Below are 14,389 nucleotides of genomic sequence, written 5' to 3'. Positions count from 1 at the left end.
AATCACTGGAGGGAATATTCAAATTAGTGAGATCACAAATCTATCTGAATATTTAAGAAAGCTCCAGGTTTGTTTGTGTGACACCCTCCAGGCACTCTCTCCAGCTTCCTATAAATTCACTGCAGCTGCCTTGCCTATTCCAGCCCAAGAAAGCTTCCTATCTTCACTCCGCCCCTCCTGGGCCCCTAGCTGCCTTACTCCCACAGAGACTACTTCCTCCTTCTATCCCCACTTAAAGTTGCAGAAAACCCTGAGAGGACTCCACCTGGGAGGCTGAATACTGATAAACAATGAGAGCACTCCCTTCCCTTTCCCCTCCCCCCCCAAGCATTCCTAAATGATTAACTTACACTCCTGCTCCCTTCCCATTTCTATGATTCATCTCCTTTGGAACCTTTCCTCATATTTCACAGAAAAATTTCAGACTAATCACCTGGAGCTCCCAATTCTCTGGTTCTCTTCGTCTCACATAACCAACATTTTCTCCCACAGTCTCTTCCTTTACACCTGAGGGAATGATTCTTCTTGCCAAAGCAAATCCCCCTATTTGCACAAATGATTCCATTCTCATTCATCTTCAGGCTCTGTTGCTTCCTTCCTGCCTACAAACATAAGCATAGTTTCCCATCCTAAAAATACCCTTTCTGGCTAGCTGTTGTCTTATATCTCTCTTCCATTTAGGATCTATATTCCTTGAGAGTCATCTATAATCTTTATCTCCACTCAAGTATATCTTTTAAGCTTCCTGATTCCTTCTCCCTATGGATCTTTGTCTGCTTCAGGGAGCACTCCCTGCTCCCTGTCTGCAGTGACTGGGCTGGCACTATGCCTTTGGCAAAATCTTAACAAAAACTACCCAATTTTCCAAAGTCTGTCTTGTCTTTAATGTCTTATGGGTCTGAAGAGAGGGTTCAGTGACCTTTGTTCCTTTGTAGAAACCTCCTTTGCAATAAATAGGTTCCTGAAGAGTTTCATTTCTAGAAGGAAAAAATAACATTCAAAATCTATAACCAAATTCTCCAATACGAATTAATTGATTCTTGGGGTATGTGTGTCAGTCATTGCAGACATTCAGTAATTTTGGCCTGACTGAAATGTACTGTCAGTCCTTAAAAATTACTTGATACTGGTGCTTAGAACAGTAGTGAAAATAACTTTTCTAATTATGTATTCTATTATAGACCCAAAATAATATTTAAAATGCTTGCATGACTATTTCAGTTTCAAACAATTTTGAAAGTACATTCAAAATTACAAATTATACTTCTCACTTCCCCTTTTGGAGAATGAGATACAAATTCAACATTCTCATTTCCCCCTTTTGGAGAATGAGATGCTGAGGATATAAAAACAACTTTTTAATTCACTTATTCAATAATCATAACCATGCTCAAGTGGATTAGAAATTTCACTCATGTTAGCCACTATTTGAAAAAATTTATTTCACATTCCTTTAATTTTTATGCACTTTCAGGATATGTTTTTCTATATAGGTAATACCAAATTAAAATACTACATCCAAGTTAATGGATCATAGGTCATTCTTTCCTACTGATAACTAAAACTCTTAGTATTCATCCATTTAATTGTTTGAATAGCTTAAATTCTATATATTTGCATCTTTAATTACTATTCAGCATTATTAGCCTATCTAGGACCTTTTACCTTTCATGATTATAGAAAATTTGCAATAACAAGATTAAAGAGGGACATGAATAAAATAAGGGAGAAATGCTCCTATAATTTGGAGTATTGATGTCAGGTATAAGTTGGCAATGATGCAAAGCCATGTAATAAAACCTGCCAGGTATAAAACTGAAGTTTCTAGTTTCTTTCTAGGGAATCCAGCTGAGCACCTTCTCAGCTTTCCCGTGATACAGAACTATATCTGCCACAACCAGAAGACAATCCACTGGACTGCTTGCATCCCCAGCCAATTTATTTTCCATGTGTAAGAATTTAAAATTAGGTTTTTATGTTAATATGAGAGTTCTAAAGTAATATTGTGGTCACTGATTAAAAAATATTATAGCTCAAATCAAGTGACTTTTAGTAGCTTTTATTTACAAAGAGGTGGAAAGAGAAAGTAGAAAAATATAAGAAGAGAGTAGAGAAAATGTCTAGCCTATCACACTAAATGTTGCTCCAGTGTCCAGCTCAGCCCCCAGGGCTCATTAACCCTCAGCCAGAGGACTTGGTGGTGTCTTATGCAAAGGTTCTATCAACGCAGCCTCCTCCAGGAGAAGGAGGACTCTCCAGAACTAATCTCTCCAGAAGCCAGGAAGGGAAGGCCAGCTACTCACTCACCCAAAACGAAGTCCAAAAGAGAAGATCCAAAGCCACCTCCAAGAAACAGTCCAAAAGCCAAGGTCCTAAGTCAAACCAAGGTCCAAGTCCAAAACCACCTCCAAGAGGCATATCACCAGCCAAAGCTCCAAGCTTCAACCAAAGACTCAAGCCAAAGACCCCTGGACAGGGAGTTCAAGACTTTGTATAGTACTTTTCCCACAGTTAATCCTGTCCCTTCCTCTTCTCACAGGGGCCAATCACAGCTTCCAAATTGCCTAGTACTGCCCAGGGGGGCAGTGTCTGTGGGATTCATATCTCATCCTCTGAGGGTGTAAACTGTTATCAAAGGATTCACAAGTTTCTGATTGATTGAGTTAAAAGGGTGGAAATCTCTAAGTAAGAGACTTGTGAATTTTTTCCTAGAGAGCGAATCTTAAAACCTCCGCACCCTTACACACTCAGAGAGAAAACAATGCATTTCAAGAAGAAAGAGGACCAAATCTAATAACGGGACATAGCAGGGGGAACCCTACTGCAGCGTAACTAAAGAGGTACGCCAAGAAAGAGGCTTCAATTCTTGAACTGTTGGGTCTGAGGGCATAGAAGGGGAATCCCAGGATCCCAGGAAGCCTCCCCCACATGCTGTGCGGAGTCTCCAGAGGCCCCAGGAAATCTCAGGGCCAGTGGGTGCACCAGTTGGGAGAGAGGGCATTGCTGGCACCAGACTCAGGGAGTTAAACACAGGCACTGGAGAGGTGACTGGAGGAGAAAACCAGAGAAACACAGCAAAAATGCCCAGAAGATGGTGGCTTAGAGAGAGCCAAACCCCAGACCACAGACAGCTTGGCTCCTTCAGACTGAGATAGAGAACACAGGGCTTCAAGAGGAAAGAAAACCAGATCAAACAGAGCAAACAGTTCAGGGGCACCTCTCTGCTGGAGAGCTCAGTTCAGCAAAAAAAAAAAAAGGCTCCTTCTTATCCCCATCTTGTTTGTTTGTTTGTTTTTCCCTCCCCTCCAGGTTTTAGCCTCAGGGAAGAGTAAGCAGTAAGATTAATCCAATCAATACAGGATTAATTCCAACAATTGGACAGATAAGAAGTCTTCAGAGGGCAAAGAAAGTAACTACAAACCTCCATTGCCAGCTGGGGGGGAAGATCTTTCATCAAAGATCATTAAATACATCTGTTCAAACTAGCAGAACAAGGAAGGAAAAAATATGAGTAAGCAACAGAAAAAGAGAAAAGAAATTACAATTGACAGCTTCTTTCAAGGAAGTGAAAAGAGAGAAAATGAAATAGAAATAGAAGAGGAAGTAGTTCCAGCAAACTGGACACAGACTTTGGAAGATCTCAAAATTCAGTTAACTCAAGAATTTAAAATTCAGTTAACTCAACAACTTCAGGAACTCAAAAAGCAATCAAGAGAGGCTGAAGACAATTTGAAAAAGGAAATACATGAACTAAAACAAGAAAATAAAGTCTTAAAGGCCAGAATTGGCCAGCTTGAAAATGAAGCAAAGAAGGTAAAAGATGATCTACAAAGAAAATCAGACGAGAAAGAGAAGGATGACCAAAAAGCCAGGAATGAAATTCAATCTTTAAAAAACAGAACTCAACAACTAGAAGCAAGTGATTTCAAAAGGCAGCAAGAATATATTAAACAAAATTTAAAAAATGAAAAATTTGGGGAGAATATGAAACACCTCATTGATTCAACCAAAGATCTGGAGAACAGAGCTAGAAAAGACAACTTAAGAATTATTGGTTTACCAGAACATCATGATAAAAGAAAAAGTTTAGATAGCATTTTACAAGAAATCATCAGAGAAAATTGCCCAGAAATTCTTGAACAAGAGGGAAAAGTGGAAATTGACAGAATCCACAGATCACCTCCTACATTTAATCCACAACTGGCAACTTCCAGGAATATTATAGCCAAATTCAAAAACTACCAGTCCAAGGAAAAAATATTACAAGCTGCTAAAAAGAAGTCATTCAGATATCAGGGAACCACAGTTAGGATAACACAGGATCTGGCTGCATCTACATTGAAGGACCAGAAGGCATGGAACACAATATTCCAGAAAGCAAGAGAACTGGGTCTACAACCAAGAATCAACTATCCAGCAAAACTAACTATATTATTGCAGGGGAAAGTGTGGTCATTCAATAAAATTGAGGACTTCCAAACATTCATCAAGAAAAAACTGGACATAAACAGAGAGTTTGCTGCCCAAATCCAGAACTCAAGAGAATCAACATAAGGTAATTAAGAGAATGGGGTGAGGAGAAAAAAATTCTTTTCTTTAAGGGACACAACAAGTTCAATCTATTTATTCCGAAGAAGAAAAGAAGGTATTGGCAAATATTAAAAATTGTTATTACCAACAGGGTAACTAGAAGAAGTTTACATAGAGGGAAAAGGGACAAACTGTATAGGATGAAATGTCAAGTGATATATACATACATATAATATGTATTATATGTATGTATGTAGGTATAAATATATACAAAACGGGGGGTGGTTGGGGTGGAGAAGATAATAAGAAAAATAGGAAAACAAACAAAAAGGAATAAATTTATATTCCATAAAGAAGCTCGTGGGACCAACAGGGAAAAATAACAATACACTGTAAGGATAAAGAGGTTAGAGAGAGGAAATATTCAATACTTAAGTGCATTGAAATCAACTTAAAGAGAGAACAATCAGATCCATTGGGGCAGAGAATTGATTCACTCCCTATAGAGAATTAGAAGGGTAACAAAGGGACTGGTGGGGAGGGAAGCAATACTAGGGAGGGAGAGGGCTTGTGGGGGAGTGCGGCGTGGCTTTAAAGAACAATAAGAGGGGAATAAGAAGGGAGGGGGGAGAAAGGGAAGTACAACAAGGGAGGGTATTATAGGAACTGATTAAAAACAAAACACTGGTATAGAAGGAGAGAGTGAAAGAAGAAAGGACAGGACTAGGAGAGAGAATCAAAATGTCTGGGAATGCACAGCTGATAATTACAACTCTGAATGTGAATGGGATGAACTCGCCCATAAAACGGAAGCAAATAGCAGAGTGGATTAGAAACCAAAATCCTACCATATGTTGTCTACAAGAAACACACATGAGACAGACAGACATACATAGAGTGAAAAATGAGAGGATGGAGCAAAATCTTTTGGGCTTCAAATGAGAAAAAGAATCAAAGATGAAAAGAGAGACCTCACCTCTAATGAAGAGGAAATTAAGGCAATCATTAAAAACTATTTTGCCCAATTACATGGCAATAAATTTAGCAATCTAGGTAATATGGATGAATATTTACAAAAATATAAATTGCCTAGATTAACAGCGGAAGAAATAGAATACTTAAATAATCCTGTATCAGAAAAGAAATTGAACAAGCCATCAAAGAACTCCCTAAGAAAAAATCCCCAGGGCCTGATGGATTCACAAGTGAATTCTATCAAACATTCAAAGAACAATCAATCCCAATACTATACAAATTATTTGATATAATAAGCAAAGAAGGAGTCTTACCAAATTCCTTTTATGACACAAATATGGTACTGATTCCAAAGCCAGGTAGATCAAAAACAGACAAAGAAAATTCAGACCAATCTCCTTAATGAACATAGATGCAAAAATCTTAAATAGAATACTAGCAAAAAGATTCCAGCAAGTGATCACTAGGGTTATCCATCCTGATCAGGTGGGATTTATACCAGGAATGCAAGGATGGTTCAACATTAGGAAAACCATCCACATGATTGACCATATCAACAAGAAAACCAACAAAAACCATATGATTATCTCAATAGATGCTGAAAAAGCCTTTGACAAAATACAACACCCATTCCTACTGAAAACACTAGAAAGTATAGGAATAGAAGGTCCTTTCCTAAAAATAATAAACAGTGTGTATCTTAACCATCAACAAGCATCATATGCAATGGGGATAAATTAGAAGCCTTCCCAATAAGATCAGGTGTGAAACAAGGTTGCCCATTATCACCTCTATTATTTAACATTGTACTAGAAACACTAGCAGTAGCAATTAGAAAAGAAGAAATTGAAGGTATTAAAATAGGCAATGAGGAGACTAAGCTATCATTCTTTGCAGATGATATGATGGTCTACTTAAAAAGTCCTAGAGAATCAACTTTTTTCTGGCTTCTTGTAATATTTTCTCCTTAACTTGGAAGCTTTTGAATTTGGCTGTTACATCCCTGAGGGTTATCTTTTGAGGATTTAGTGTAGAGGGTATTCTATGAGCTCTTTCAATGTCTATTTTGCTCTCTTGTTCAGGGACATCAGGGCAGTTTTCTTGGATAATTTCTTATAGTATGATATCTAGAGTTCTATTTGTCTCTGATTTTTCCAGAAGACCAATAATTCTCAAGTTGTCTCTTCTAGACCTGTTTTCTTGATCTGTCATCTTCTCATTGAGATATTTTATGTTTCCTTCTATTTTATCAGTCTTTTGACTTTGCTTTATTAATTCTTGCTGTCTTGTGAGATCGTTGGCTTCTACTTGCCCAATTCTAGCCTTTAAAGACTGGTTTTCTGCTATAATCTTTTGGTTTTCCTTTTCTGTATGGTCTACCTGGCTCTTCATGGCTTCCAGCTGGTCATTTCTGGTCTTCAATTTGCTTATCATTTCATTTGATTTCTGAACCTCAGTTTCCAATATGCGAAATTCTGCCTTTTAAACTGTTATTTTCTTTTTGAACTATTTCCCTCTTTTTTTGCCAAATCTCTTCCACCTTTCTCATGATCTCAGATTGGAACTCTTCAAGAGCTTATGACCAATTTTCATTTTGGGGGGAGGGTTTGGATGTGTTTACATGTTTGTCCTCTGCTGTGTGTTCTGTGGTCTGGATTTTTTCTATGTAAAAATTATCTAGATTTAGTGGATTTTTCTTGCTTCTTGTAAGAGGGAGATTTTAGGTATTTTATAAATATGTATTTGCACTGCTGTATCTGTACCACCACACCATGTTTCCCCTCTCCTACTTCCCTTAGAGTAAGAATGAGGAGACACATAGTCACATTGTTTTCCTCATGTATGTACAACCAAACACATTCTGGAGGTTGCACAGCCAGGCTATACTAAACCCCATTCTGGCCAGAAAAAATGCTTAGGACCAAAGTTAGGCAACTTTTGCCACTTATCCAAATACCTATAATCTAAATACCTACAGGGACCTGGTCCCCAAATGGTGGACTTGCTGGGGCAGATTGTCCCTCATTCAACAAACTTCTGATTAAAGAGAGGTTCAGTCTCCCAGATACAGGAGTTCATTGTTTGTTGAGAGTTTTACTGACCCAGCCAACCTGCCAAGTTGAGTCTTGATTGAAACTCAGTTTGGTCATTCTCTAGTGGGTGGGCTGTCTCAGCAGCAACAACTTTGAATCTCGTTGTGGCCTCCAAATATGTTAGCTTGGAAAAACCCAGAACCACTAACACAGATACAGAGAACAAGTCTTTAATCAGGACAAGGGAGACAGAGTTCCTACGGCCACCACACAGAGTCATAAACTTACACCACACAGAGTCAAGTTCTGAGACTGTGAACAATGTCTCCAGGAAAGTGGGAATGCCCATCATGGGAATTTCCAATGATCTGAAGACCTTGGGTCCTATGTACACTCTGGGGAATGAAGAAAAGGAAGTATAATTGATTGGCTTACTGGAGGCTAGGGTGATTATCTCAATCCCTCCTATTCAGAGTGCTTAATGGGTGCTTGTTGCCTGGGACAAGGTTCTGTCTGGGTGTTCCCTAAAGGCAAGTTCCTAAGAGACAAAGGTAAATGTGGGGGTTCCATAAAACAAGGTTGTCACTTCCTACTTTTCCAGTTTTCTTACACCTTACTAGTCTCCAGTGGCACTGGTGTCCTTGGGGTTCTTTGCACAAGCTACTTTATCTCCTAGATTCCCTGGCTTTCTAGAAGTCTCACCTAAAATCTCACTCTCTAGAACAGGGGTAAGCAATGTATGGCTCTTTCTGCAGGAGCCATAAAGTCAATTTTTTTTCAGGCGCTGTTACAGGAGCGCACACTGTGAGCACTGTACGGCTCTCACGAAATTACATTTTAAAAAATGTGGTGTTTATGGCTCTCATGGCCAAAAAGGTTGCCGACCCCTGTTCTAGAAGAATCCTTTTCCAAGATCTTCCTTAGTCTTAGTGCTTTCCATCTATTGTTTATCTTCAGTCTATCTCATATATATTTAGTGTACTCTGGTTTGCATAACCAGACTGTGAGCCCCTCAAAAGCAGAGATTACCTTTTTACCTTCTTTGGTATTCCCAGTGTTTGGCACACATTGTAAGTGCTTAATAAATGCTTGTTGACTTGAAAGCCAAAAATATTAAAGCAGTCTTAGATCACATTAAAAAGCTACTGTTCAAAACAAAGGAAGTAATCATCTCAGAGATTTAAAGGGTAGTTTGTGGAAGAAAAATAAAATTTTTTTCTACTTTGCTTCATTGGAGCAGTTGCAAAAGTTGCAGAGAAAGGTTTCAATTCCCTACTATATATGAAAATTTAACTTTCAAAAAATGAAAGCCATTCAGAAATGAGGTGTTGCTATATTAGGAGACAGAAAATCTCCTAAGAGTCCTGGAGACCAAGGAGGGCTTGGATGACTAGGGTTTTTTACACCCTTTTCTTCCATCTTAGAATCCAACTTAGAATTCTTCCATCTTAGAATTCCAACTTAGAAAGTGTTGACTCCAAAACAGAGAAGTGATAAAGACTAAACAGTTGTGGTTAAGTGACTTACCCAGGGTCACCTGGGAGAGGCTGGCTTCTGCAGGTCCAGGGGCTCAAGGTGGTGTGACAGCATCGGGGTGTTAAGCCAAATAAGAGACAGTTTGAATTTCAGCCAGGCAGGCATCATGAATACTGCTCTGCTCTGCCTTGAGTAAGGTTTAATTTATACGCTTTGAGATCACACATAATGTTGGCATGGAAATCCATTCTCATCATATATCTTTTCTTAGAGACAATGTATTAAGTCATACTTTAACTTTGTTGCTAACAACTTTTCACTCCTCAGCAACCCAGAACATGTCTCAAAGGTATGTTTACTTGTCTCCTTGGCTATGGGGTGGAGAGCACAGTTTGGGGAGGTACTGGCCTTTGAAGACAATTTCTCCATTTTTCATCCAATGTATCAAAGATTGGGGAGGGGGAGGCTTATTGTTTCTGGTTTCTCATTACATAAGCTTCTGTGTATGGGAGTGGAAAATCCAGGTGCAGTTTGTTGGAGTTTAAAATCTTAAACATTAACTCACTATTTGCTGGTTTGTTATGAAGTGACTTTTAGGGGAATTTCTGTATTAATACATATAAAGGTGGGAATTTCCTAGGAGTTTTTAGGGAGCTTGTGAGGGTTCTAGTAACAGTTTTTACTGTTCTTCTGATTTTCCCTGGAGCTGAGTAGGGATATTGATCACAATAATTTCAGTAATAAGGAGTGTTAGTAAGAGAAGAGTCACACAGGGGTTTCTATCCTTCCTGAGGCTGCCATGCACTTCATCGAGGTCCCCCCTGTGACCATGTCAGATAGGACGGGTTTTGATGGCCCCCTGCAGTCACCCAACTAGGGAATGCCTGAGGTCAGATTTGAACCCAAGACTTCTAGTTAACCACTTTTGGAAAATATTGAGAGAATTTATATTTCAGGTAAGGGTTAAATCAGATGACCTCTCTACTCCCTTCCCACTTAGAGATATTATAAAAACTTTTAATAGGATAAACCTTTCTGGGGAAATGGAAAATTTCAAATAACCTTCCAATTTAAAGGGTCTTTCTGAATTTCTAATATACATGTCCTTGGTTGTAAATTGCAGAAGCAACAACAAAGTAAACAGAATGAGAGCTTCAGGAGCTGATGGCAGTGGGCCCTCTCTTGGTGAAATTTCCCAAAATGAACTCTTCTTGTATTTATCAGCTTGCAAGTTCCTGGACACAGCACTTTCTTTTCCACCAGACAAGATGCCTTTATTTCAAATGTAAGTTAAATATACTTACCAGGGAACAGATATATGTACTATTTTTTAGTGATGTCTGTCTTCTGTCACTGAAATTGCTTTTAGTTGTTTCAATATATATATGAGCATTTAAAACTTTGTTACTAATGGCAATTGAGACTTCTGGTAACACAGCTTTCTTGTGACAGAATCTACATTTCAGGTGACTTGCAATTATTTCTCCTACTAAATGTACAAACTAGAATTTCTTTTCTTCTTCACTTCTCTCCCTCCACCAATAAAAAGACACATTATGATTTCTCCATAGAAATGACCACTGAACTATATATCTGATCCAAAGTTTTGTTTCTTTTTTCTAGGTATAAATGGGCTTTTGTTCCAGAAGTAGATACAAAAACTTCTGCCTTTCTCTCAGATTTAGAGGAGTATCACCAAGAATGTAAACCACATGTTGTTAGAATCTTGGAACTTCTCAACCTAAAATATGGGGTAAACAAAAAATTGCTCTTTAAACTTAAGTATATACTGTTAACTTTTTCTAAATTGTAGCATAGATATTATTAAATATATACATAAATGTATATAATATAATATATAATATACAATATATATTATAAAAATATATAATAAAAATATAAAAAATATAGATATAGGCCAAACCTGACTTAAGCCAGTCCAGTGATCTCATTTAGAGTAGTTCCACTCTCAGGCCTGAACCACTCATAAACCATATGACAATGAACAAAATGAGGTTTACTACTAACAAGAGAAGGGGCAGCTGAGTGGCTCAGTGGATTGAGAACCAGGCCTAGAGACTGGAGGTCCTAGGTTCAAGTCCGGCCTTGGACACTTCCAGCTGTGTGACCTTGGGCAAGTCACTTGACCCCTACTGCCCACCCTTACCACTCCTGGGCCAAGGACAGGCCCTAGCCCGGATGAAAAAAGGAGGAGGGTTGGGCGTGGGGCTAGCAACCCCACCCTGTAAAAAAAACTACATCTGCTAAAGAAACTGCAACCTTAAGTAGGGGTAGTTGGGCTAGCTCAGTGGATTGAGAGCCAGGCCTAGAGACGAAAGGTCCTAGGTTCAAGTCTGGGCTCAGACACTTCCCAGCTGGGTGACCCTGAGCAACTGTGTGTCCCATTGCCTACTGGTTGTGGCCCTATGCTCCTAGAATGGAGTCCCAGGATAAAAAACAAAAAAAAAAAAAAAAAAAAAAAAAACTAACAAGAGAAGGTAAATATTCAGCCAAAGGTACGGCATTGGTTTACTTTGGAATTCTGAGCTGCAGTAGGGCTAAGCTAACTAGGTTACCAAATTCAACAGTGGATTGCCCAAGGTGGTTTCCATGTTGGAAATGTATGTAGTCCAAGCTTCTGTGCCAATGAGTTCAGGACCATTAGTAGTCCCTGAACTTTCAACCTGAGAAAAATAGGAAGACCCAGTCTTATTTTAAATCCTCATAAATATCATCTGAAAAACATTAGTAGGAAAATAATGTTTTTATATGGATTTGTAGCTTGGTTAGTTGCTGTAGATTAATGTAAATATAGAATGGGGAAGAAGGTCTTTGTCTTTGTTCCTCTTAAGTCCAAACTTTTTTTTATTGATGATTTAGAGTTCCTTACTAACAAGACATCTTTTTTTTAAGCCCTTATTTCTGTCTTAGAATCAATACTCTGTATTTGTTCCAAAGCAGAAGAATGGTAAGGGCTAGGCAGTAGGGGTTAAATGACTTGCCCAGGGTCACACAGCTAGGAAGTGTCTGAGGCCAGATTTTAACTCAGGACCTCTCAACTCTAGTCCTGGCTTTCAATCCATTGAGTCACTAGCTGCCCCTCCCCCCACCCCCCAAGAAATCTTAAAGCAAAAGATACAATAAGCATTTTGTGGATAATGTATAAAAATTTTTTTGCCGAGTCTCTGTTCAAATAGACCTCTGAGGTCCCTTCTAACCCTGAGTTTATGATTCTTTCTACCAGTGCATATGGCATCGTTAAGAAGCCATTATAATGTTTGAAGCCCAGGAAAAAGAGATCCACTAGAGCAGGGGTCGGCAACGTATGGCTCTCGGGCCAGATATGGCTCTTTTGAGGGCCAAATAGGGCTCTTTCTGCAGGAGCCATAAAGTCAATTTTTTTTCAGGCGCTGTTACAGGAGCGGCACTGTGAGCACTGTACGGCTCTCACGAAATTACATTTTAAAAATGTGGCGTTTATGGCTCTCACGACCATAAAGGTTGCCGACCCCTGATCTAGACCTTAAATTTGAAACCTAATTACTGTTGATACTAAATTTTCATGAAAAGTCTTACCCTTAAAGTTTTTAGTTGATCTGAAATCTTAGTATAGAGATCCTGAGAAAGCCAAATAACTTACTTTGCATTTGTTTACAGGAGATAAACAATACTAATGAGACAGCTTCTCTCAAGTGTGAATTCCCTCTTTTACATCAACATTCTATATCCAGCATTGTGCAGTTGATGCCATTCTTCAGGACCCTGAGCTGTGCTTTTAAGACTCAAAGTAATCTGTCTCATGAATATCCAAGGTCTTCCTTAGCAGAATTTTCTATTGCAGATGGCCCAAAGATCTTGAAACAACTGGAGGAAAGTGTTGAATGTGATTTTCTGGAAAATCTGGAATGTTAAAGGCTCTTTGTTCCATTGATTTTGTGACATTTTATTACTAGAATATGATTTAACATGGAACTGTAGTATGGTGGTATTGTCAATTTATTTTCTATTCCATTTTAAAAGTTAATTTTTAATTTATTTCTGATTGGCATGGAAAATCTTCTTAAATGACTTTTAAGAAAGCTAGATCAAAGGGCTGATTTTTTTTTTACTCAGTTTATGTAATTTTTCAAAAGTTGATGTTGCATCCAAATCTAGAAAAATTGTAACTCTCAATATATTTACAGTATAAATAAAGAATATAAAGATAAAGGAAAGCTGTTTTTGTTGGTGGTACAGAAGTGTAGTTATATTTTTATTTCTTCCAAATGCACTGTGTCTCTAAAAATATGTTAATATAGTTTTTGAATCTTTCATACAGATACTTCTTTTTTTTAAGACGAACACATGATTTTCCAAAATAGGAATGATTGAAAGTAAATATACATGCCTTACACAAAGTAACAATCATAGAAGATATTTGAAATTTGAAATTGTCTAGTCCCCTCTCCTATTAAAATCAATTTAGTTATGTTACCTGAATTTGTTAAAAAACAAACTGGATCATCACTGTGGTTTTTTATCCTCTTTGAAGAGTTACTATTGATGTTTCAGTATTTCAGAGATCTGTGATTTCATCAGTGTGTCATCCACCCCTCTTAATTTTTGCAACCCTTCTATAGTCTACGATATGTTTTTCACTTGTTATAGCTGAAAAATTCATCCCTCTGCTGCCAGCCTGATAATGAGCCTCTTGAAACTTAAATAGCCTAGTTCTTGAAAAATAGAAATATAATCTAACCAGACCCAGGCATGAGGCCTTTTCAGCTTGGTATAAATTCTTCCAGAGGGTCATCTTCATGCCATAATGAGGCTTTAAGGTAAAATTAATGGAAATAATATGTTAATGTATTACTTAATTTGCTGAAATTATAAGCAAAGAAATGTCAAGAATTGGTTTAAAATAAGCACATGTAAGCCTATGTATGTAAATTTGAAGATTTATGTAAAATTGAAGATGTTTGCATGTCTCTGGTCATTGGAATACCATTCAGAGAAAACTGAAAATCTATAATAAAAAGGAAAAAGTGAATGTCACAGACTATGACTAGCATTGGTAGAGGGAATTTCCTCACTATACATTCCCTTTTCAGTCTATTCACAGATACCACCAGTAAGAAAGGATGCCTTATCTACTATTTTCGTCCTTGCAAGAGCAGGTTCCCACCCACATCTGCTGACAGGCACAGCTCAGACCAGAAACAGCAGGATTTATTTCTTAAGCCTAAAGGACCAGTTCCTCCCCTATTTCCTCATTTGTTGAATCCTCCAGAGGTTACAGCCTATTGGAGGAAGCTAGCCTCCCACCCCAATTACATCTCCCATTGCCCTCCTTATTGAGATCCCAGCCTAATTTATTTTTCCTTCTATGGTCTTTC

The 14,389-nt window shown here is 38.1% G+C and overlaps 1 protein-coding gene across 1 annotated transcript in view; it reads left to right on the top strand.

Moving 5' to 3' along the window:
• DOP1B (DOP1 leucine zipper like protein B) overlaps window positions 1–13,228 on the top strand; it is a 136,964-nt gene extending 123,736 nt beyond the window's left edge. The window contains exons 37-39 of the mRNA XM_044670271.1: window positions 10,138–10,299; window positions 10,638–10,767; window positions 12,672–13,228. Of these exons, the coding sequence (XP_044526206.1) occupies window positions 10,138–10,299; window positions 10,638–10,767; window positions 12,672–12,926 (547 nt within the window). The 3' untranslated portion in view covers window positions 12,927–13,228. The remainder of the gene's footprint in view (window positions 1–10,137; window positions 10,300–10,637; window positions 10,768–12,671) is intronic.
• The last annotated feature ends 1,161 nt before the right edge of the window (window positions 13,229–14,389 follow it).

This window comes from Gracilinanus agilis, chromosome 3 (genome assembly GCF_016433145.1).
Source record: "Gracilinanus agilis isolate LMUSP501 chromosome 3, AgileGrace, whole genome shotgun sequence".
Classification (NCBI taxonomy): Eukaryota; Metazoa; Chordata; class Mammalia; order Didelphimorphia; family Didelphidae; genus Gracilinanus; species Gracilinanus agilis.
The sequence above is the reverse complement of the archived record's forward strand: the minus strand, read 5'-3'. Positions and strand labels throughout refer to the sequence as shown.